Source organism: Haliaeetus leucocephalus, unplaced genomic scaffold, assembly GCF_000737465.1.
Source record: "Haliaeetus leucocephalus isolate CR32 unplaced genomic scaffold, Haliaeetus_leucocephalus-4.0 Scaffold555, whole genome shotgun sequence".
Classification (NCBI taxonomy): Eukaryota; Metazoa; Chordata; class Aves; order Accipitriformes; family Accipitridae; genus Haliaeetus; species Haliaeetus leucocephalus.
The window spans coordinates 18,702,855-18,728,979 of NW_010972991.1; the positions used below are offsets into that span (position 1 = coordinate 18,702,855).

The 26,125-nt window shown below is 36.9% G+C and overlaps 1 protein-coding gene across 1 annotated transcript in view; it reads left to right on the forward strand.

Annotated features, from left to right (window-relative positions):
- STK3 (serine/threonine kinase 3) overlaps positions 1–26,125 on the forward strand; it is a 144,937-nt gene that overhangs the window by 74,772 nt on the left and 44,040 nt on the right. The window contains exons 9-10 of the mRNA XM_010577064.1: positions 10,033–10,225; positions 20,820–20,995. Of these exons, the coding sequence (XP_010575366.1) occupies positions 10,033–10,225; positions 20,820–20,995 (369 nt within the window). The remainder of the gene's footprint in view (positions 1–10,032; positions 10,226–20,819; positions 20,996–26,125) is intronic.

The window sequence follows — 26,125 nt, forward strand, 5'->3', positions numbered from 1 at the left end:
CAGCAAGACTCTGCTTGTCACTAGCTGTAAAAGATAGGTGCCTCAAATCTGAAAATAACAGAAGTATCTTTGGTTAGCAGGGCTGAGAGCAGAATCACAGAATAGCTGAGGTTGGAAGGGAACCCTGGAGGTCATCTGGTCTAACCCCCCTACTCAAACAGAGCCACCTAGACCTGGTTGCCTAGGATTGTGTCCAGACAGATTTTGAGTATCTGCAAGGAGGGAAACTCCACAACCTTTCTGGGCAGCTTGCGCCAACGCTCGGTCACCCTCAGAGTAAAAAAGTGTTTCCTGATGTTCAAAGGGAACCTCCTGTGTTTCAGTGTGCGCCCATTGCCTCTGGTCCTGTCACTGGGCACCACTGAAAAGAGTCTGGCTCTGTCCTCTTTGCACCTTCCCTTCAGATACTTGTACAGATTGATGAGGTCCCCCATGAGCCTTCCCTTCTCCAGGCTGAACAGTCCTAGCTCTCTCAGCCTCTCCTCAGAGGAGTGATGCTTCAGTCCCTTGATCATCTTTATGGCCCTTTGTTGGACTCTCTCCAGTATGTCCATGTCTTTCTTTTACCGAGGAGCCCAGAAGTGGACCCAGCAGTTCACGTGTGGCCTCACCAGTGCTGAGCAGAGGGGAAGGATCACCTCCCTTGACCTGCTGGTGACACTGCTCCTAATGCAGCCTGGGATACCATTTGCCACCTTTGCTGCGAGATTGCATTGCTCTTAAAAATAAGTGCAGTTGTAGTCTATGGAAGTGCTAAGTCTGTAATTTTTTACTTACATTTAACAGAATTTGAGGAGCTGTAATCATATACCAGTGCATGAACATCAACAAACCCAGAAGCAGAAGTCAGCCTCCCCTTGAAGAAATTGCTCTTAACTATAAAGCAGAAGGTCAGAGTAGATGACAGAGAGGCACAGGCAGAGGAGATACAAGATTAGTCAGCATAGGAAGCTTGGCATTAGCATATCTTGCTCAATTTTTTTTTTCAGGATCATGATGTAGAGGAGTTTTAAAGGACAATAATGACAGTCTTGCAGAGGGCTAGAGGCAGCCCTGCTGGCAGTAGGAGACCTGAGAAAAGAATAAATGGGTTTGAAAATGTAACAGGCGAGTAATAGAAGAGGCCAATTTGAGGCAGAGCTGACTTCTCAGTACGGAATGAAGTGATAGAATAGGAGAAGGCCATGAAAGGGGACTTCAGTCTAATGAAAGACAGAAGGGGATAAGTTGGAAAATGAACCTTTGTAGTTGTATTACCTCGAGTGGAGGGATCACTAGATGAGACTTTAAGATGATAAATATGCAAGAAGGATGAGAGAGTCTGGATAAAAACTTCAGCAATACGGACACTTTGAAAAGAAGGTATGTTTGTTAACGCAAGCCCTTTGTACTGCTGTACTTGTAGAAGACTTCAGAATTATTTAAAGAAAATAGTAAAATACATTGAACATGCACATTATGCTGTATGGTATCCTTGGAGTTAATTATTGAAGTTCTTTTTGAAATAGTTTTATCATCATTAGTAATTTGATGTCTTGTACTCCTTTTTAGTTTTCTATGGTAATGCTGACTTACAGACTGTAATTGATTAACTAAAACTAATAAATAATAGCAAATGATGTTTGCAGGGGATGTTAAGAGAGAGATATCCTGGATATTGAGTGCATAATATATTGCATTTGGACATAATTACATAAGCCCTTGCGGTTGCTGCGTTTTTGAGCTAAGAAGTTTGCTTCCTCAGCAAGATAAACTGGCTGCCTCTATGGGTCTATTTTAATGCAAAGTAAACTTTGTGAAGGGTGGACTTAAAAGTGACACTGAAGGTATGCTGAATACAAAGCACAGAAGAGATTAATGCAAGCTATCCCTTAATATTTTAGAGCATAAGATGACAAGTTTAAGAGTTCAAATGGGTGGTTATTGCATATTGCTAAGGGGTGGTAACTGCTTGAACTACAAATTCTAACTCTGCTTAACACGTTATTGTAACTTTTTCTTTGGGGAAAACACAGAAAGGTTAATCCTTACAATCATATGTCTGTTTTGTTTGCTGTGAGAGAGATCCTGTAGTAGACTAGGCTACACAAATAGTCTGTAGTCAAGTTCATTGTGGGCTAAGGTAAGTCAGGCTGTCTTATATTTGCTACAGATCTATGTGTGCTTTTGAAGTGACAGTAGTTCAGATCATGTTTGCAATGCCATGGTAAGGCGGTTGAGAGTTTATCTGTAGTTCTCCAGCAAAGGCCAGCTTTGCTCATGGCAGAGAAAATGGATATTTTTAAAAAATAGTTTGTGTCATTCTTATAAACTTCAGTAGGGAGAAGGAATAGATCTCTTTGAGCTTGGGGGAAGTTCCAAATGTAGACAAAGACCATGTGCAAAGGTAAGAAGAAGATATGCCTCCTGTAAGTGGAGTAAACAAAAGGGAAGTACTAGCTGGTGATGCTGGCAAAGTGGGAAGTTGCACTTGTCAGTGTGATAATTACATATTTTTTTATCCTGATCATGGATTACTCCTGGAGGTTATTCTGGAGAGGTTTTGTGCCTTTTCCCCTTTAGCTCCATCAGCTTTATCAAAGGAAGACTATAAGCCACCATGAATTTACTACTGCAAAAATATCTTGTAATGGACAAGAGGATGTCCAGGTATTTTTGCTGTAAGGTTTATATTGAGTAGTTAAACTTTTGAAAAAGTTTGCTGTTATATTAAAGACGAAGTATAAAAAGGGATTTTTGTTCCTATTTTTAAAAAGATTTTTTTTTTTTTTAATGCTGTTGAGATGTTTTAATTCCTTAAGTTTTCATATGGTTTTATGATTCTAAAGAATAATCTATGTTAAGGTTTGTAATTAGGATGAAAGTTTTACTTTTGTTAAAACTGTTAATGTGATATTTGGTAGTAAGTATGACTTTTGCTATCAGTAAATATATGCCTTTAATAATTTTGTATTGCTTGGTAAGCCTTGAGTGAAAAAAGTTTGGAAATACTTAGCTTTAATAGAAAAAGTGAGGGTACAAGTGAATGAAATGAAGAATACTAATGGTGAGGTGAGGAGGAGGGATTTCCTTGTTGACAAATACAGTTTGTCAAAACTCCATGTTTGGTAGTGACCTATGAATAGCTTTCGTGTTGTCACAATGCAGAACTAATCTTGTTCCGAACTGGTTTTAATAATTTCTTGGTTGTAATACAGACTTCCATGTCTTGCAACTGAGTTTCAGTGCAGTACATCATTGTAGGAAATTCCAGATTCATTTGAGAGATGACAGCAGCATCTTGTCCAGTTGCAGTCACTAACGGTTCTGATCAGTTAAAAGCACAAAACCAACCAAACTAGGGAACAGCAGGGCAAACTGTTACTATTTTTTTATTTAATCAGAGAAGTTTTCTGTACCTTGTTTCCTGAATGCATGTTATTTATGTACTGCATGCTAGAAGACTCCTGAGCAACACGTAGGTGTGATTGAGACCTGAATTAAGTGAAATTCTGGACAGCACAGATTTTAGTTTTCAAAGCATGCTAGGCAGAGATTGATGGACACACAAGTTATTAAAGGAAACCAGGATAAAACCCAGAAGAATAAAATGAAAGCATTGGAGTATTTGTGTTTGTCATTTAAAAAACCAACCAAACAACAAATCCCTCAAAATCCTCCACTTCAATTTAAAATAATGCTTAATTTCAAAATAAGCTCAAAGGTTATGTCTTTCATTTAATTTGGAACTTGTTTGGGGAACTGCCAGAAAGGCAAAAAACCAATTCTTCTTACACTTCTAACTGAGTGCTTATTCTTTCCCATCTGGAAAGGGAAAACAGATACTGTAAGTGCCAGTTTGGTATACCGTAGTGGATGAAGTCAGCAGTCCAGCATTCAAGTATAAAGATAAATAACCATTGCATATTCCTCCTTTTATGTACCAGTCTTCACAGAACCCTGAAGAAATATAGGGCTGCTTGTGTGTAGTTTGCATGGCTACACAAACATACAGTTTAAATCATAATACAAGTTTTGATAAGCTAACGTGCAATGATGGCAGCAGTTCTAGAAAGAGATAATGACAGTCCCTATGTTACCTTGTGTAGTAGTAGTAGTGACAGTAAGTCATATGTATATTCATATTTTAATATCTATAAATGTTTTCGGATTGTATATGGAGTTGGAGTCACTGTTCAGTTGGAAAGTAATAGCCACCTAGCACATAAATTTTGGAAAATAACACCTTCAAAGTGGATTTTTCCCAATGATATCACTGTGAAGTCCTCACCGTAGAAGTGCAAAGGCAGACTCAAACCTGGAGAAATGCCTATTTAGTAACACCTAAAAGCAAGAGCAAATACTGATGTTAGTGTTAAGTAGAGTCTATCAATGTTAAAGGTCTCTCATGGGCAGTGAATTGAGTCCATATAGTATTGAAAAAAGAATGGTTTCAGTTAACCTATTGCGGGCTTGAATTTACCGATCTAACCCCCCAAGAATTCCCTACATAAAGTGTGAGCAGTTGTGCTCATTACTCACTGGTACGTGTTCTGGGACCCATCAAGAAGAAAGGTGTAAAATGTTCTAACTACGATGTTCATTTTGTTAGGAAACCAGATTTAACCCTAACAGTTACATTTGAATAAGTTTTTATAGCTTTAATTCCCTCTTAAAACCATATATGTATTGTAATGGGCACTCAGGTTGTAAGTAACTTGCATAACTGAAAGTAGAATGGAGAGGAGATGGTGGTTTTTGAGAATTAATCAGATGCAAAGATTTCACACTTAGGTACTTAATTTTCAGGATCAATTCAGGTTGTTTTCCTTAAAGTGAGGAAGAGTCACATCTCTAAAAATGATTCTTATTTTTCATTTTTACCACTGTCTGTGAACTTTTTATAGTATGGGAAGTTGTCAATTGTAATGTAAATATTTTATGCAGTTCAAAACTCCATATTATACAGCTGTAAATAAATGGCCACATTGAATACAGTCTTCATGTCTGTATCATTCCAGAGAGAGATAATATCATTACAAACAGTGTGCTCTGAATTGATTTTATGCCTGTTACGAGAGCTGCTCATGTGATGAGAATGCCTTCTGACAAACTGACATGTTTTGATAGGTGCTGAGGTAATTGTACAGATTTTTTTAATTAAGCAAAAATTGCAAGTGGTGTATTCTACAGAAGGTTAATCCCAATATCAAAGTTTAAATGTTAGTTTAGGCATTACTAAACATGACCAATCTCTTCTCTCATGCATTTTTTGAAATGTGATGTGAATTGGATGCTGAGGCTGGGCAGCTGTATTATGGGAATGTAAAGTAACTCGTTGCCTGGCAGCTCACAGGAAACATGTCTAAATATTTATTTCTGTGGATCTTTAAAGGAATGAGCTAACAAGCAGCTCTTCCTGTATGTCTTCTTTTACATTTTAATGTCTCTGTTATGTGAGGAATGCTTAATTATTTTAGAATATTCAGATAAGGAATTACTACTTCAGTACTCCATTTTTGTTTTTCTTAGACACTTAGTGGTTGAAAACTATCAACAACTTAGCCAACTGTTAATAATCAATTATTCCTATATGTAGACTTATTTATTCATTCATACAAAAGTTTCTTTGGTTAATCATATATTAATTATGAGAAGTTGGCATCTGTCTTTTGAGACCTTAAGAAATAATTGCTTTAATTATATTCCTTTATACTTTTACAATATTTGTATAGTGATTTTAAAAGAACTAGTGAATCATTTGAGTTATTCTGTATTTTAAATCTGGTACACCAGGCTGTATTTTTCTGAAGGTCTTTATGTTTACTTTCATGCATCTTTCATGTGTTTGTATGTATATGATATATCTGTGTGTGTGTGTATATATATATATAACTTTGCATGACAAACAGTGTTAGAACCTTCTGTTCTCATAGCATTTTTCTTTTAAGCCGAAGAACACTTGACATAAATGCTAATTAAATTTGACGGCAGTCCTTTAAGTGTCCTGAAGTTAGAAATATATAAAGATGACTTTGTCAAAAGAAATACAGCTAGCTACACAAGGGGCATAAACAACTTTTTAAGAGCATATTGTTAAAATCCACAGCAATTTAGAGCCAGAAATCCATTATACGAAGATAAACATAAGGAGGTAATTATGCACAGCAAGTTGTTGTTACTAGGTATATCAATTAGAAGGAGGTAGAAAACAAGCTTAAACGCTGTTTCATGACATATGTCTGTTGAATTTGATGTGGTATGAATGTGTGCTGAAAGTTAAGTTTTTACCTGTTTTGCTGATGGGTCTAAGCTTAAATGTGTGCTCAGTATTAAGCATATACTCTGCTTGTAGTTGGGCTTTGTACGTGTTAGGAACTTTTACAAAATCCTTGTTCTTGACCAAACTATATTATGTGTTTATGTAGCTACCACTGTGCTTTTACAAAAAGATAGCTGTGACTACAGCCACGTTTTTCAAAGGTGATGATGAGGTGTTAATAGTAAATGAAATTATTTTACAGGATACTAAATTTTGCCAGCATGTAAATCTTCCTTTAATGTAGTGCAGCCTAGTTAGCTGTCTTTGGTGCCCTCTAGTGTTCTTCTTACATGCACAAACCATAGTTAAAGAGATTTTAAAAGCAAGCTGCCATATTTGCTTGTCCTGTTTGTTTTTTTCTTTATCAGTCTTCATCCCTTTTTTCCTATGAATGTTAAAAATGCAACAGAAAAATCCATTAATCATTATCACCTCGGCTCATTTGCATCTATCATGATGAAGACTCAGGTATGATGTGCAAGGCCATCTTTTCTGACAAAACTTCTCGTGTAATGATGAGATCTTTTATGTTACAGGCATATCACAAAGTCCTGCGTGTTGTTTCCACTGACGTCTTTTTGAATTTGCTGTCCTGATAATCAAGTCTCTATGATTGCAATTTCATGCTTTAAGGGTTAGTTTTGTTAATCTTCTAACTTATTTTGGTACCTAAGAAGATCCAAAGAGTTAGTCCCATAGGGTTGCAGCATATTGGCAATGTTTCACTTGTACTTGCTTTACGTTATAATGTTGTTCAGAGTTTCTGTAGTTTATTGTCATTTGTGTAGCATTTCAGGAGATATTGGAGTACTTGCTTGTGCGCTCTTTCTGTTGCTGTACAGTGGTGTATCAGAAACACCTGTCAAATACAAGTTTGGTGCTTATTACTTGTACACAAGAGAACAGCAGACAGTTTAATTCCAGAGTTAGCTGTTTTTGATGCTTGGATCTGTTTTCATAAACAGTATGAGAACATGACACTTCAGCTTTAATACCTTATATTTTTTTCCTGGTTAAAATTGAGATTGTGTTTGTTTTTATTTAATCAGTGAGTTTACCTTTTTTAACAACAGATCAAAATTTCTACATCAATATTTATGAACTGTAAAGCATGAATCAGAATTTGTACAAAGGAATTACTTTCATCTCATTTAAATGTGCACTTACATAACTTGGATATACTGGATATTTTTATGAAGTTACTTTTTTGGATCCATTATAGTCTACTGCTGTGTTAGCTAAATCTCATATTTGTGAGAAATACTGGAATGATATAGTTCTGGAAGCAATCTGACTTAAACCACAAAATTAATCATTCTGGGGCATGCACAGGCCCTGGAAAAGTTTTATATTGCTTTCTCTCAGTACCTCATTCCTGATGTAGGGAAAACAGTATTGATCAAAATTGTCATGTACTTCCCTTCTTGGGACAACTATTCTATTAGTACTGAGGTGGGCTTTTGTGATCTTTAGTCTTCTAGGTACTAGAAGATAACTGTTCTCTCTGCCTAGAGACAATAGTAAGATAAAGGCTTCTGACACTCTTAGACTGGAAAATGAGATGCTATTCTTCAGAACAAATTGAAATACTTGATTTGACTAAAGAAATAAAATATCAATTTTTTTAATGAAGCAGAAGATAAGAAAATGGTTTCTTATGACTCCATTTCATACTTGTTCATATTTTTAGCCATCACTTCTTTTCACTAACTTCTAAAATACAACTTTTAAGCTTCAGGAAAGTGTTTCATTTCTGATTTGGGTTTTAGTAAGTTTAGGACCATATGCACTGCAAATGGATATTAATATTAGTCAAGTAAATCTGTAAATCAAATGTAACGGTGCCTTAAACTCAGGGATTTGTCTGCCTGTATGTTAGAGATGCCACATTTGTGGTGCTTAATAGGAGAAATAGCAGTACATTGTGAGTCAGTTTTGCATTGTATTGCAGTACTGAAAGGAGCATTTGGAAATAATAACTTAATCGTTCTGGCACTTTTAAGATGCCATGCAAAAAGGCACTTGTGGACTCTGCTTTCTGAGTACTCCTGTTAGAAAGGGAAAAATACAACTCGTAGAAAACACTGGGGTTAGCAAGAACATTGCGGGGTGGGGGGAGCAAGGTAAAGAAAATCAAAGTTGCCACCAGGAGGAGCAGTACCAAAATACTCTCATTTATTTATTTACTGGCACAGTCCTCTAGTGCTGTAGCTGTAAACTATCTGTATCTTTGGGATATCATAAGTTTTTTAAGGGTAGGGTACTAAATATAGTGTATTAGAATGCAACTAAAAAACCCAGAAAGAATGCACATGAAGAACTTTAATATTTTTGCAAATTATAATCCAGAAAATAATTATTCTTTTGACATTTGCAATTGGAAATTTTAATCACAGATTTAGGACTGTATCCTGGTTTCAGATTGTTATGCTATTAGCCAGACTCTCTGAATCAAAATTAGATCTATTTTTGTGCCTCTGAGTTGAGACGTAATAGAATAGTTTTCAGGAGCTGCTGTATTGGTATTATTGCTAACTACAGTTCACTGTATCTGCTTAGACCAACCATTAGAGAAGCAGGCACTCAGGCAGTGTAGCTAGCTCATGCACTTATGTCTATACTAGAGGCAAATTGTCTGCTGTGTCAGGGAATAACAGGAAAGGAAAGGAATGAGTTCAGTGAGAAACAGAAAGTGCCATACCTTGTAGGGTCTTGTGTGTTTAAAATTTAAAAATTTGACATAGAATGACTTCACAGTGATGGATATTATTTCTTATGTAATCAACAAGGAGAATTTTTAATTCCCCTCCCCCCCCCCTTGGGTAATAGATTTTACTGATACAGAAAATGTGTATAGTCCATTACATTATTCCTGAAATGCTGTGATGTTGTACGTACGTATAATCTAAATCAGGCTTTGGAAAGCAGTGGGATTTCCCATAAATGTTTTCAAATATAGGTATTCCATATGAATTTTGTAATTCATCAACTGGATTGTCACTAGTTCTCTGTTTCACATTCCTGGCCCATTATTGTCACCGATTCAAAGTGCTACTGTATCTCTTCATTATATTAGCTCACCTACCCACTTACCTGTAGAGCACATACTTAACCACTATTTTTCTACATAGTATCAACAAGTAATTTTGCTCACTCTTGTGACAGAGATTTTTTAAAGAGAACTAAATACTTGAAATAAGCCAAGTTGATTTTCTGTTTCTGGGGTAGACTTCCAAAACTGTTTTGGAGGATTGTTTACTAGCTAAATTGAATGGGAGTCTGTCATCTGGGTGTTGTGTGTAATGTAAGATGCTGGGCATGATACTTTAGTTAAGGGTGATCAGCACAACTCCTTGGTGATAGTCCATTGCAAAACAACCAGATCACTTTCTATAAATTGTAGTACTGATATGGAACCCAGGGAGGTATAGTGGGTCATGAAAATCACTGCGATATTCAAAACTGGATACTGATGCAAAGTGGGTATGTGGGCCACGTTGCTGTTATATCCACCCTGCCATACATCTGTGAGAAAGAAGAAAGTTTTTATTCTTCCTTTATATGGAACATTTTTCATTTTTTAATTTCTTTTAAAGTTTTAAACCTGAAAGTCTAGCAGTACAACTAGGTCATAGGAAGATATAAAACTAATGAATAAGCATTTAAATGATTGCTTCTTAACTTTGTTTATTTAAATTATCTGCTGCATTCTGGCAAATGTTTCTCCATAGGATGAAGATGAGCTGGACTCTCACACCATGGTGAAGACTAGTTCAGAAAGCGCTGGTACCATGAGGGCCACAAGCACGATGAGTGAAGGCGCTCAGACAATGATTGAACATAACAGTACTATGTTAGAATCAGACTTGGGGACCATGGTAATAAATAGCGATGATGATGAAGAGGAAGATGGGACCATGAAAAGTATGTTGTTAATTTACTTTCCTTTTCTTTTAATAATATAATGTTTTCTCATACTGCATGAGAACGTTCTATCATCAGTGGCATTTAAGTGTCCAGTTCTGTGGTTAAAACAAGGGCAGAAGGGTATTTGTGTCTCTAAGCACTCTCTGTAGCTTGTGGAGAAAAAGGTGACTATAGTGGGAGACTCAAAGCAGAAGCCCGGTTTTGGTGCTTTGCTAAGCCTCCCTGGAGGACTCTGAAATTAGCCTTCTCTGAATTGTCCTTTCTACTGCTTGTCTCTTGCTTTTTCCCTCCTGTCCCACATACATTTGGACCAGTTCCTTGGAGCTAAACTGGAGTGATGTGATTATGTGAGAAACTGCTGCTTCAATAAGAGTGGTCCTGGGAACTCATCATGGCTCTTCATGGGTTCAGCAATCGGTACACATCTTGCTGCAAAATTGTTTTGTAACTTATGATCAATTAGCAGATTTTTATTTTGTGAGTTATTATTTGAACATTTGTTGGAGTATAATTCAATAATGCTTGATTTAAGGCAATGGTCAAAACCTAAGTATGTTGAAACATAAGTAAAAAGTCTAAATTTACTTAAGCAGCATGTGAAGGAGTATGTAACAAAGAGAAAAAAAATTGCAGATATTTTGAAGAATAAAATTATAAGTTACACTGAAATGTATATAAATACATATTTGTTACATAGTTAATTTACATACTGATGTGCTCATTATTTGGCTGAAGACTACTGCAGAATGAGGCCCACTGAATTTAATAGAATTATTTGTTTTTGCTTAAAATGAGCAGCATCAATAGATGAATCTAACTCAAGCTATAGGTGTCTGGTTTCATGAGGCACAATGTAATGTTTAACCCCAGGCAATTGTTTGGGTGGTGGGGGGAGGTAATATATAAAGCTAATGTCTCAAGAGTGGAAATCAGTGCCAAATAAATAACTTTGTAGAATGCTTTACAGCAAACATACAAGTTGTATTTGTGTTTGCACATATACACCTGATGTGATTTATGCAAGATTAGCTGGAAGTGCAAAGCAGGAATATGTTTTCGTTGCTGTTTAATGTACAGCAAATTAGAAGAAAGGAGGGGTTTTCTTGATTTTTTTTGTTTGTTTGGGGGCTTTTTTGTGGTTGGTTTTGGTTTGTTGTTGGGTTTTGTTTGGTTTTGGTTGGGTCTTTTTTTTATTGTTCTCATCAATAAGATGGCAACCATACCTCCTGATAAGTGATTAGTTTAAGTAGGATGATTCACCTCATGAAGACACTCAGTATGTCCTTTGATTTGTTTTTGTGCTGAAACAGTATTTACCTATTAAACTGTGAGGCTAATGGAGGGATAGTACAAGTGATCTTAAACTCATCAATTTCAACAAGTCAAGGAAAAGATGAGTGGTGATGTAAAAAAAAAAAAAGGTGGAAGATATTACAAGAAAATTTGGAGTAAAGGATAAAAATAATTCTTAGGGTGGAAGTATTATGAAGTAGGGTTTAGTGCAGTTTCTATGCAGCCTGTCAAATCACTTCAGGCTTAATAAACAAGTTCTATATAAGTAGTATACCAAATGGCACAACACTATCCATGTAGCTTTTTTATGTGCTGGGAGGAAATACCTATTAGTATGCCAGACAGATCAAAAAGTGTCATTAGGTTTGCACTGCAATCTCTTTATCTGTGTCCTGTTTCTCTGCTATGTTGCTGGAGACAAATGTACTGTTATTTTCAATTTTTAATTGATTCCAGTAACAGTCTGTGGTTAGAAAGGGAATTACCTTTCTCTACCTTGGCATTTAGTCAGTATAATTCTTAAACCCATTCTTCCTTCTTGTCAAACAAGAATATGTAATCTTTGGGACTGCAGGCTTCTTTCCCTCCCTCACCCCATAGGTGACTCTCTTGAGACCTGTAACTCTAGTGAAGGAAAGCCCACAAACTGAAAGTAGCCTAATGGCAAGTGATGGTTTCACCATTCAGCTGGCAGGCAACAGGTCTGATTCCAGTACTTACTTGCAGAACGTTCTTGTATTTTGCCTGAGACATGCATTGATTAAAAACTAGAAATAATTCAAGAATGGGACCTCTCCATCTGTCAGCTGAAAGTAAATATAATTCATGTCCACTGTAGCTGGTCCTCCTCTGGTTCTGCGATTCATGTGCTGTTGGCTTAAACAGGAGCAATAGCAAGGGTCCTAAATAAATGTCATCAGGAAGGGATATACAAATCCTTTCTCTCCCTGAGAGGCAGACACAGATTTTGTGCTGCTTTGTGCTTGACAAAGACACAAGATTTGGGAGATTGGTTGCTTTTCCCAATATACCTTTATAGGCAAGGTGGGCACTTTCTACATGTTCGAGTGATTTGATTATAGTAAATCAGAACAAGTAGCTTAAAAGTGCTCTTTGATACTTCTGAGTAATAGAACATTGCAAGCAAGAAACTTGGAGAAATAAACTTAGTGAACTAGGGAAGAGAGATTTCATTTCCTTCCTAGAGACACAAAATATTTATGACAAACTTTTTGTTTTGTAATTGCTCTAGTGTTTAGTTTCAGGTTTTGTTTCCTTCTGCCTTTTGTTTCCTTCTGCCTTTTGTTTCCTTCTGCCTTTTGTTTCCCTGCTCAAGGACAAAATAAGAAACAATAATAATTTTTTATTTATAAGTGCCCATGCTTAGAGGCCTCTGGGAGCCATGACAGAAAATAACTAAAACCATATTTTTTTCACAAATAGGGAATTGTGCCTGAATAAAATTGGGATTTGGAACAAAAAGAGGCCTGTCATCCTACCCCAGCCTAGCAATAAACAACATTTATGCCTTCTTGCTTAGTATGCCTGTGCATGCTCTGAGCAGGGACTACATGGTATGTACCCAGAAGGAGGAAAGGAAATGCAGAATACAGAGAGATGAGAGGACAGAGCTTAACTTTAGGAGGTTTACCATGGAGTGGAAGAAAGAGTGGGATTGATGGAAGGTAGTACTGCTTTTGTTCAGCTGCCTGGATTGTTCTTTCTTTCATGTAGAAGCTTTTTCATATCTCAATTCAGAGACAAGTGTTCAAACCAGCTTCCCCACATTCCCTTTGTGGCTTTTTGGCAAGGCTTAGTGTTAGGGCTTTCTGGTGCAGCAAGAGTACTTCTGACTGTTCTCCTTTCTCCTTTTCATTAACCCTTCCCCCCTCTTCTTTTTTTTTTTTTTTTTCCCCCGTTAAATTTGTATTTGCCATCTGCTTTGGGCTGGAAAACAAATTGCGTCTTCTTGCCATTTGGACTTATTCTGGGTATCTAGCTGTTGCGTCAGACTTCAGTGAAGCTTCTAGACAGTTCATGGTTGGTAATGAATATATTAAAAGAGGACAGTGAACTAATGAGGTGGCATTTGACAGACAGAATGTAGAAAAGGGGTCAGGTTTTTACTTTATTATTGCCCTGTAAGACATGATGATCTAGGTTTAGTCAGTATAATTTTTAAACACATTCTTCCTTCTTATCAAAACAGAAGAATATAATCTTTGGGACAGCAGGCTTCCTTCCCCTCCCTCCCCCCCCATAGGTGACTGTCTTGAGACCTGTAACACCAACGAAGGAAAGCCAGCAAACGAGGTAGCCTGATGGCAAGTGATGGTTTCATCATTCAGCTGGCAAGTGACAGGTTTGGTTCCAGCACTTAGTTGCTGAACTTCCTTGTGTTATTGTATTATGGGATCCTTGATTACAGCACGACATGCACTATGCTGTAGAACCTACATTTTGAAAGAGGAATTCATGAGTTGGTTTTGTTGTTGTTGTTTGGGTTTTGGTGTTTGTTTTTTTAATGTTTTTGTTTTGGTTTTTGGTTTGGGGTTTTTTTTGTGTGATTTCAGCGCATGCTGTGTAAGAGATTGTGCCATGCTGTAAGTCAGTCTCCTCTATGATAGGAGGTGGATGCTTGGGTAGCTCTGGAGTGATGCTTTGTAACTCTTAGAAAGGCCTAAGTCCCACAGCTGGTTTTTCAGCTGAAGAGCAAAAGCTATTGATATGTGACTTGTAACAGTCTATGATGCAGGTCCTACAGGAATTCAGCAAGCAAGCTTAATTATGGGCTGGTTTCAGTGGTGCTGTAGCCTGGGCATTGATTTTTCATGGACATAGTTTTGTTCGAGCATGTTTACTGTGCCCACATTAAGACTGTTGGCTTGATGGCATATGCAGGTGTACTAGTGCTTTACTCCTGTATATATAGAAAGAGATGATAGGTGTTTCCAAGCCTATTCCAGTCCTCGAGCCCTCTCCCTGTGGTTGGTGATAAAGTTGTTCATTTATGCCACGAGTAGTGGTATCTTTTACAGATGGGATTTTTTTTCAAAGAAAAACATCCTGTTGGCAATTCTGCTTCAAGAGCTGTTGCAAAATGCTAGCTTAACATGGATTTTCTTTGTTTTGCTGAAAGCAGAAATAAAGTATAACTCAGCTGGAATGGACTAACGGGTATATAACAGTAGTGTCATTGGATATTTTTTCCTTTTCTCCAGGAGGTGGAAAAATAGAACAAAATTTATTAAACCAGTTTTACAATTCTCATTCTTAGGAAGCAAAGCAATGTTTTGTGCAGGAAACTCTTTTCCCCATAAAAAATTCTTTAAACAAGTTCACACTGTTTCAGAAAGTCTGTGAAGGCTTTAGCTGGTTGAAAAATATGTGGATTTTTGTCCTGTTTTCAGCTGGGATAGAGTTAATTGTCTTCCTAGTAGCTGGTAGGGTGCTATGTTTTGAGTTCAGTATGAGAAGAATGTTGATAACACTGATGTATTCAGTTGTTGCTAAGTAGTGTTTAGTCTAAAGTCAAGGATTTTTCAGCTTCTCATGCCCAGCCAGCGAGAAAGCTGGAGGGGCACAAGAAGTTGGCACAGGACACAGCCAGGACAGCTGACCCAAACTGGCCAACGGGGTATTCCATACCATGTGACGTCACATCTAGTATAGAAACTGGGGGAGTGGGCAGGGGATCGCCGCTTGGGGACTAACTGGGTGTCGATCGGCGGGTGGTGAGCAGCTGCACTGCGCATCATTTGTACATTCCAATCCTATTATTATTACTGTTGTCATTTTATTAGTGTTATCATTATCATTACTGTTTCTTCTTTTCTGTTCTATCAAACTGTTCTTATCTCAACCCACGAATTTTCCTTTTCCTGATTTTTCCCCCCCACCCCACTGGGTGGTTGGGGGGGAGTGAGTGAGCAGCTGCGTGGTGCTTAGTTGCTGGCTGGGGTTAAACCATGACAATTTTGCGTTTAAATGCCATTTGCAATTTTTTCTGATAAATAGGTATATTATGAAACAAACAACCAAAAGACTGAATGAGGCCTGAATTTGAATGAAGACTTGGGTGTGTAAGTCACTGTGATGTGAAAACTGCAAACTCGGTAACCACTTTGTTCCACAGCTCTCTGTAGTCAAGCATTTCGTAGATACAACCTTTGATAGACTCCCAGCTGCTCTGGCCTAAGGAACTAGTGATCTGGTTTCTGCTGATGCTTCCTTGTGATTCAGAAACTGACCTCTAATTTTCTGAGGTGGTTGTCTAACAGGCATTTATTAGCAGCTGAACTCACCCACTCATAAAATACAGTCACAGTTTCTGCTTAAAATATGGCTGAAGGAAGTGGCTGTGGCAGCCTTCTACATGGTAGTTCACTGTTAAGTGCGCTTGCCTGGACATTGAAGTCAAGATTCTAGGCTCTCTTCAACCTTATCATATTCAAAGCTGTCTCCCATTTCTCAGGAGAATTACTGCCACTGTGTTGTAGGCCACCTTTTGTGGTAAGAAAGTAGTGGTAGGAATGTAGGAAATATAAAGCCTAAGCAGTATATATTGTTGTATAAGCTGTTGTAGCCTTTGTAGTAGAGGTGATAGTCCAAATAATGCTAAAAGCTGATTGCAATACAGCTTCTTGCTCTAATAGTGACAAAGCAATGTATTTTGAGGGAATAAAGATACTGACAGGATCTTCATGGAAGCACTGCAGACAGGAGAGCCTGATCCCCTAACTTCACCAAAGAGGCAGCAGCTGGACATGTTCCTCAATCGAGTGGCAGATGGAGATCCCCAGGAGGGATGGGGAAGGCTGTGGAAGCTTGTGGCTTTTGGCAAAAGGAGGAAAGCTTTCCTCTGTAGATTTGGAGCTGCAGAAGAGGTCTGGTGCCCCAGTAGTAACAGAGCAAGAGAAAGACTTAGAGACTTCCCATAGGAAATTGTAAAAAAACCACAAACAAACAAACAAAACACCACCACCACCACCACCACCTGCTCCCTCCCAGGAAATTGTAGTGGGAGACTCGCCCTTGTAGGAGATGGATGCCCTTATCTGCTGACCTTCCTTGCTATCTAGGGAAAGTTATTTCTTGCCCAGGGCCCAGTCCCAAAATGCTGAAAGACTGCCAGGGCTTGTCCAGTGCTTAGACTATTGTCTCCTGCTGCCCATCCACGTGGGCATGCGTCAGTGATACTGCTAGACGAGACCTTGAGAGTGACCTCGAGAGTAACTCTAGGTTTGTGAGGGTGGTCTTGATCATGATGGTGAAGGGAAAGCCTTGGAGGAATGGATGGATCCTCTGGGTCAACACTTGGTTGTGCCTCTAGTGTTGTTGACAGAGGTTTGACTTCTGTGATCATGGGGCCGTCTTTGAGGATCAGAGACTGCTGTGGATAGATGGGTTCCAGCTGATGAAGTAACGCAAGAGTGGTTTTGGCCAACAAGCTGGCCCTGAGTTAGCCAGACCAGCATGGGGGAACGTATACATGGCTCAGCCCAACATAGAGTATAAAAACTTAACAATTAGCAGCAGAACTTTTAACAGATTTAAAATCAATTTAATATTAATATAATACTTTTCTGTTGCAAATACATCACTACAAAAGCATTTTTATTTATAGATGACATCAATTTAATTTGATCAAAACATGCAGTAGAATGGAATGTGCATTCCTTCTTATTTTGAAATGTGTATTTAGAGGTTTTTATTTTAGTTATGATATGTTTTTGAAACAGAGTTGGTGGTGTGTTATATCATTGCCTCATTCATTTTATCCAACATACTTTTTGGAAGAAATTCTCTTATGTAACTATTTGGGGACATCCCCATTGGCTGTATTCTTATCAGCTGTATTGCTGAGGTAGAACGTATGTTTTCAGTGTCCATGGTGGTCTCTGCATTCCATGGCTTGCCAGAAATTTCTCAGGTTGCTGTTTTTATTGTGGCTTTCTTCCCAAAGTCATCTTGAAGTCCTGCAGTGGGCAAGTCTAGGGTTGTTAAGAGACTGATATTCGTAAATGTTGAAACTGTGGCAAACATTTTTAAACATGATCACCTTTTGCTGAAGAGCAAAGAAAAATGGGAAGAACTGGAAAATCCAAATCCTCCTAGAATGGAACAGTCTATTGTGCAATAAGTTTTCAGTGCAAGTGTGGAGTGATACTGATTGTGCTGCAGATTTTTTGTGGCAAATATATGGCTTGTGTAAAAAGTAACTTACTGGATAGTTGAGTGAATTAATTGTCCTTAAAGGAATCTTTATGTATTGTCCTTGTAAATTTTGTGATTCTTGAAAGACAGTTGACAAGATACTGTTACTCTGTTGTTCATGAAAGTTAGAAGTGCTTTCAGACCAAAATGATCTTCTAATAACCTTACATTTTGCAAAAAAAGTGTAATCCACATCAGTTTACTCTGGCATAAAGAGCCTGAGTGTTTTATAAAGTCAGTACAAAAGAGATAGGAGCCTTCACAGGGCCTTTAAACTAGTAGGTGTCAACCTAACCCATTTTTCATGAAATATTAACTAAACTTGTTTATGTTAGGTTAGCTAGAGATCTGAAAAGACTCTCTTTTTTCCTTTAATTATTTCTAAAAGTAAAATAAAACCTTAAAAATAAATCTTTAAATATATCATTCATTGTTTTTACATTGGGGAAAAAGCAAACAAATCTTGAAACACCTTTGGTCCCATTGTTTTGCAGGCATAATAGTCCTGTTTTGTGTGTGAGTTTTTATGTTTGCAGTGAAGGTAAGCAGCTCTTGTTCTTTTAAGTGGGTTAACTAACTGTATACTAAATTGGAATCAGAAGTGAGTTCTAAATTCTTATTTATCAAAACAAATAGAACAAGTCCTCAAAGTGTAAAATAAATGTACTTTGCTCATTTTCCAGTAATTTCAGTCCTGTTGGCCCACTTTCCTTATTATGCATTTGATAGCAAGGAATTTGGAGGGGTTGGTTTGTTTTACATATGTAGGCAGTCTTCTGTTACATATATAAGGAAGATATTTATAAATAGCTCTAAAATATAAGAGCAGTGCTTGGAAAATCTTTAGTATTTTCTGTTACATGAGAGGAGTGAGACTACCTTACCTGTAACGGGCCAACAATTTGGTACTTAGAGTTTCTAACAGAGACAGTGGTAATCTTCTTGTTTATAAGTATGTCTCAAGGATGAAACATAAGTACAACCATCTCAGCAGAAGAAAAAAATTGGTTGTGAAAGGCCAGCAATGTGGTGTCCTATCTTTTTGGTACAAATAATTTCAGGGGTTTTGGGCAGTGATCAACAAGTAATAAAAAGTTTGTATTAAGAAAACGCATGGTATTTCTGTTTTTAATTCCACCTCCTTCATACTATTACCTTCCCTTGGATCTGTTTTCTAAACCTGTGCTTTGCTAAAGTTTAGATTCTTCAGTTTTTGCCCTTTAGTGCTTATTTCTGTAGTTATTTGGCATCCCAGCTGTTTACTTCTCATCCCTTCCTCAGTCTCAGACTCCAGAGATCCAGAAAGCTCACTCAAATGATCTTCAGTTCAGTGGGGCAAACTTGGGAGATTCTGGAGAAAAGGTATCTGCTGTGTGGTCTGTTAAATTCAACCTGGAGTTTAGTTCACTGAATGTTTTTGTTATGGTCATGGTTGTCATTATTTAAAAGATTAGTAGAGATAACTATGATCTGGGATTCGAAAAGAATATTAGAAAAGAACATGGCAACAACTGAGAGAAAAATCAGCTAAAAAAAAATGCGAGGAGGAAGTGTGTATGGAAACATGGCAGACTAAATGGAGGGATCATGTTGGAGTTGAAGAGAAGCAACCGGAGTCAAGTACAGTAAAGCCTAGAGCAAGACAGTAGAAGAACACGTTAAAAAAAAGCCAGAAGAAATCTTACTAGAACAGAATGATGTAGAAAAAGCAGAAAGAAAAGAACAGGTAAATCAATATGCTATAAAAGATGGCAGTACAAAAATAAGCATTCATGAAAAAAATAGGAAGCTATTAATCTTGCATTAAAATTAGAATGAATTAAGAAATCTTTAAACAGAGGGAATGGGAAGACATGATGAAATAAGAGGTGAAGGAGGAGGGGGGGGGAAATAACCACTTAATGAATTAATAAAAACAAATGTAAAGCCAGATAAGAAGATCAGCAAGTCCTAGTGATCATGTTAAGCACAAGCTCAAAACATATTTCCAGTTGTTTACCTTTTCACTTGTTAAAACAAGTGGTTCAAATAAAAATTCCTAATTATTTTATTATGCTTATAATTAAAAACTATAGTTCTGCCTGTGGGTTGTTTTTTGATTTTTTTTGTTGTTGTTGTTTGGTTTGGGTTTTTTCCAGCTTAGTTATTTGTATCTCTCATCCTGTTTCATATTTTACTTGTGGAAATGTATTTCATATTGCTCTATGTAGAATGTGTTACCCTGCAAACAAGTACACATTTCATGAGTCAGTGCAATGCAGAATATAGTCTCTGAGGTGACAATTATGTAGAACTACTAAAGCATTTCTTATGTTTTATTTATTGTTCTATTTTGTAATGAATTTGTTTTGAAATCCCACAAATGAAAACAAATTTCAGTCATTTAGGGTTATAGATATTTTTTTTACATTTAGTTTCATGAAAAGGATAATAGAATGGGAGTTCACACTGATTTCGATCTGTTTCATAAAGCTTTTGCAGCTGCGTAGATGATGACAAAAATCCCCCAGGGTTTCCACACCATGGAGATAGGGTGCTTTGCAGCCATCTGTAGAGTGTGATTTCATAATTTGATGAGAAACCTCATTGGCAATGAATTTAATAATTAAGCGGTGTCTAGACACAGTTTGTGTGGTTGTTTTTTGCAAGTTCTTTTTCTAAATAATTTTTAAATCGCACCTTTGGTGAAACTGATGGAACTCTGTTGCTTTCCTACAAGTGTGTACCAGGCCTTGACGTTAGGGGCATTCAGCACCCAAAGGGATGCTTAGCACCTTGTGTTATTCAGTCTCTATAACAACAAATAGATATCGCATGAAGTAACTTCTAGTATTATTTGTGTGTGCAACTCTGAAATGTCTTGAACATTTCTCCACATTGTATCTTGCTACAAAAATATCATTCTTCGGCTATGAGCTTTTATGCCAAAGATCCTCAGGGGACAAACGGAGGCTTGCACCACATACAGATGACTGTATTAGTTTCTGTAAAATCCAAGAAAATTAATAAATGGAGTTTATTTTATAGTGCAGTAAATCTTTAAATAATTTAAACTTTTTTTTTCTTTTTTCTTTCAACCAAGGAAATGCTACTTCACCGCAAGTTCAAAGACCTTCATTCATGGACTACTTTGATAAACAAGATTCCAAGAATAAAAGCCCTGAAAACTGTAATCAGAACATGCATGAACCTTACCACATATCCAAAAACGTTTTCCCTGATAACTGGAAAGTCCCTCAAGATGGAGACTTTGATTTCGTAAGTACATTTTTATTGTTTACTTTCTTGCATGCTATTTATTTTATATGTGCCAAAAATAGTTAAACCCTTTCTATAACTATGTTAATACAAGTAAAATAAGTAAACTTTCAAGAACACTATCCAATTATCTAATCTTAATGCCTTATTCTGGTTGTTGAAATAAGTACATTTGGTTAACGCAGGACCTTTTTAATGAGGAATGGTATGTGACATTATGAATATATTTCTTTGTAACTACTTTTTTTTTTTTAAGTATTTTTGGTTCTTTATGTGTTATAACAGCTTTAAAATTTGACCCAGTTCTATTTAAAAAAAAATAATATTGCTACAGGCATGGAATATTGTCATGTTTGCCGAGTAACTCAGTAAAATGATAAGCATTTTAAACTGGATTGGAGCCATTTAATCAATCTCCTTGGAGATGGTTAAGATCACCTACTGTTTTGCACAAGCCAGCTTGTTGGTACTATTCCAATAGCGCACATCTCTCTGCATAGAACTATTCTTTCTAACACCAGTCTCTCTGGTTTAGAGTGGTGTTTTCCACCCTCCAAAATATGTGTAGTTTATTTCTTTTTGCCTATGTTGCAAATTATAACAAGGGCAAGAAGAAAATGTTCATAAGTTACAGGTTGCTCTTAAAGTGAAATAAATAATTACTGTTTAGACACTTGTAGATAATTATACCTGGTTTTCACCTTTGTTAAATTTTTTAACATGTTTGAATGAAAGAATTTAGTTTATCTGTTGTAGATTAAACTTGTTCTTAACTGCAGTGCAGTAGCTAAATATGATCACATGGCACCTTTTTGAAAGTACACTTGGGATTTGGAGAAAAATGTTGTGTTTAATTTTAGGTGACAGCTGTAGGTGTGGGATTTTTTTCCCAGTTTTCACTTACTGCATTTCTACATAAAGCTGACTCTTAAATTTAAGCTACTGGAGTAAAGCCAGTTAAATAGCACAGTACAAGCTGTTGCTGCTGGAGAGTTTTGGTTAAGTTGGATTTTGGTTTGGGTGGGGTTTTTTTAGGCTTTTTTTTTTTTGACCATAAAATGCAATAGTCATCATCCTGATAATTGACTAACAAAATAATTATTTGCACTATTCATTGGAAAATAACTGGCTGTTATTTAAGTGGGGTTATTATAGTGGCAATAAAATTGCCCTTAGAACAATTTAAAATTCATCCTGTTTTTTCCATTACTTGTTAAGAAATGCAAGCAAAAACTATTATTCTTGTAAATGCTAAGATCCTGATTCTGTAAGTGCGTATTCATGAATAATTCACACATGGATAATCCTGTGGAACTTGTTGACGTAGCTTGTACATATGAAGTTGCCTTCTTGAAATTGGAATTTGTCCTAGAACCAAACCCGAGGAGTTCTGATCTTCAGAAACTTAACTGCTCTCTGTGTTGTAGACAAACTTTGCTAGTGGTCTTAGGCTGGCAAGTCAAAGACTTCAGAATCCTAGAATCATAGAATGGTTTGTGTTGGAAGGGACCTTTAAAGGTCATCTAGTCCCGCTTCCCTGCCGTGGGCAGGCGCATCTTTCACTAGTCACTCAAAGCCCTGTCCAGCCTGACCTTGAACACTTCCAGTGACGGGGCATCCACAACTTACCTGGGCAACCTGTTCCAGTGTCTCATGGAAGTTACATGATGTGCAGTTTGTCCTTGACTTCCTAAAAAGGCAGTGTTGTAAGGCTTGTTGCTACAAAGTCATTCTGCTTGAAGACCAAATAGGATTTTTTAAAAAGTGAATAGCTATTTGCATGGGCAATGTATGTAGTTGGCGGGGTGGGGAGGTGGAATGTTGTTTTAAGCATGACGAAAGCCAAATACATCCATAGATAAGTCAGCCTAAGAAAGAGTTTAGGAAGACTTCTCAATAATGGATGTACTGCTTCAGAGTAGTCCACTCAAGAATACATTTCTCTGAAGCATCTGGTACCAGCTGATGTGACACAGGATATTGGTTTTAACAGCCTGCTGATTTGAACCATAGGCAATTATTATTTATTCATATATTTAAGAAGCACTTCTATTTATATTTGAGACAGCGAGGGGCAGTATTGGTAAGTGGCCTGCCAGAGACTTTCTGAAAGGATAAATCAGTGGGCAGTATGCATAATATATTGTCTGCTCTTTGTGAGATCAACATGAATGTTTTCAGTTGCCGACATGAAGTCTTTAAATGATGCATGAAAGGGATAAATAATGGACACTTTTTGTACTAAATAATTCCATTCTATTTTGTTTGGAATTAGCCTTAATGGGATATAGAAAAGGGTAATACGGTATACAGTAAATGCTGACAGTCATAATTTTATTTAAAAAAGGGATTGATACACTAGAACTAAAATATAAATGATCAAAATCTAACTTAATGGTAATATATTCTAATAGTACTCCAACTTTCTGTGTGAAAGAAGAGGGATGCTCTGCAAGTTGGAGGTCACCAAACTCATTTGCTGAATAATACCTTTATTCTTACTTAACTGTATACCCTTATAAGTTGTACATTGCATGCTAGTGCTGGCAGCCAACAAGTGCTTTACTTGTGAGCCAGGGCAGAATGACAGTGCCATGCTAATTCAAGTGTATCAAATGGAAAGACTTAGAAGTTTATTAGTGTTTGTGTCTGTTACAGCATAAACTAGAGAAGCAGAAATGCCATTGAGGTGGGAGGGAGAAGGGAGAAGGAAATAAAAACAGTCCTTATAAAACACTGCAACTAATCAGTTTGCTTATTTCTATGCATAAGGTGAGATCTGCAGAATTAGGAGCTAATTCTTGTGGCAAATGGCATATTTGCTTTAGGTCGCAGTGATATTTTATCCTATTCCTAGTATATTTTAATGTTTGATAAAACAATGCATAGTTATTTTATTTGTTTAAATGTTCAAATACATGTAATGCAGATATAGCAGTTAGTCTTACACACTTTCTGCTGGTTTTAGATAATGTAAATAAATGACACAGGAAACTTTTCTCATAAGATGTATAAATGAATGTAAAAAATAATGCAAAATGAATTTAGCATTAGGTCTGGTTTGAAAGTTTTTGTGTGAGCATAGTTTTCTGCCCTGATGTAAATGTTTTAAAAACTCCTTGCCAATGAAAATAGAAGACTTTTCCAAGAAAATAAGATGCTTTGGTCATCAATCTGAGCTTTAAAACCAGCAATTTTAGCAGCATTTTTTCTTCTGTAAGTACGCATTTATGCTTTGTTTTTCACTGTTAAAGTACATCTGTTTTGAAATGCAAAAGCTGATCTTATTTCTTTTTCACTAATGCCATATCAGAATTTGAGATCCATCTCTGACTGTTGGTCCTGTGGGCCTTCAGTTCTGTGATCAATCTGTGCTGGTTATTGATGTAATGTTTCATAACTGATGAGGAAAGAATTGCCACTGCAGACCTTCAAGTTTTACATTGTATTGAATCAGGTATATTGCAAATAACTTTTAACCAGACTTAATTGTGGTATTGTCACACTGAATATTACCTTACTGCAAATTTTTACCCTGTTATGTATGCTTCAGGACTAAGGTACCGATTTTCATGCATAAGAGGTGTTTAGGGGTTTTATACTACTTTTCTTCTTACTTTTAAAAAAACCACATCAAACAACCCCAAACATTTTTGAACGTTGTCTTTTCTGTGACTAGGAATTTATATAGGGTTGCTTTTTTTTGATCTTTGTTTTCAGTTATTTTGTTGTGTATTTTTGTTGTCTCATGATAAATTCTGAAAACCAAAAGTGTGGTGCTTTTATATCAGTGAATCTTAAGGAAATGTATTTCTGGGGAAGTACTTGTAAATGTTTTGGTTTGTTTTTTTCCTCTTCAGCCTTTGAAATGGAAGTGTTGAAGCTGTGATTGGATATAAATCTTACAAAAACCAAAGTAGTGTTTATTCAAACTTCAGCTTTTATATTAAATGTTTAATCTATATTTCACACTCAAGGATCATTGTGGATTTTCGTTTTCAATGAATACTATCAGACTATAGGCAATTCTTTTACACATTTTCATTATTTTTAAGGGGCATGCAGCAGATAGCAAAATTAAAGCAATATTTTTAACCCTAATTCTGTCACGTTTACTTGGGGTTAAATGATGTTCTATTCACAGGAAACCTTGATGCCAGTAAGCCTAATCAAGAAGATACTACTCACTGTAAGGAAAAGCGGCATAATGTCTTTAAATAAGTAAATGTCCTGGTTTCAGCTGGGATAGAGTTAACTGTCTTCCTAGTAGCTGGTACAGTGCTATGTTTTGAGTTCAGTATGTGAAGAATGTTGATAACACTGATGTTTTCACTTGTTGCTCAGTAGAGTTTAGACTATAGTCAAGGATTTTTAAGCTTCTCATGCCCAGCCAGCGAGAAAGCTGGAGGGGCACAAGAAGTTGGCACAGGACACAGCCAGGGCAGCTGACCCAAACTGGCCAACGGGGTATTCCATACCATGGGACGTCCCATCTAGTATAGGAACTGGGAAGTGGGGGAGGGAATCACCACTCGGACTAGCTGGGTGTTGGTCGGCGGGTGGTGAGCAATTGCCCTGCGCATCATTTGTACATTCCAATCCTTTTATTATTGCTGTTGTCATTTTATTAGTGTTATCATTATCATTATTAGTTTCTTCTTTTCTGTTCTATTAAACCGTTCTTATCTCAACACAGGAGTTTTACTTCTTTTTCCTGATTTTCTCCCCCATCCCAGTGGATGGGGGGGAGTGAGTGAGCGGCTGCGTGGTGCTTAGTTGCTGGCTGGGGTTAAACCATGACAGTAAAGTTGCAGTAAAGCTATATAATGTATGGATATGATATTCATAGAAATGTTAATGAAGCATGGTATAAGCAGCTTTTCGTAAGGAGGCTTGACTGTTTAACAGGCCAACTTTTAGTCTTAGCTCACAAGTCAGCAGTTTGGATCAGAGTGCTGAATTAGAGCAACTGATATGTTTGTTTTGACCATCTATGTGACCAGTCCTTTTAAGAACAGTTGTTTTTTTATAGATATTATGTATTCGTATGACCATGTTGCCATTATGATAGCTTTGTTCTTTCTATGGGATTTGTTTTTGTCTTTCACAGTTGAAGATTTTGTCATACGT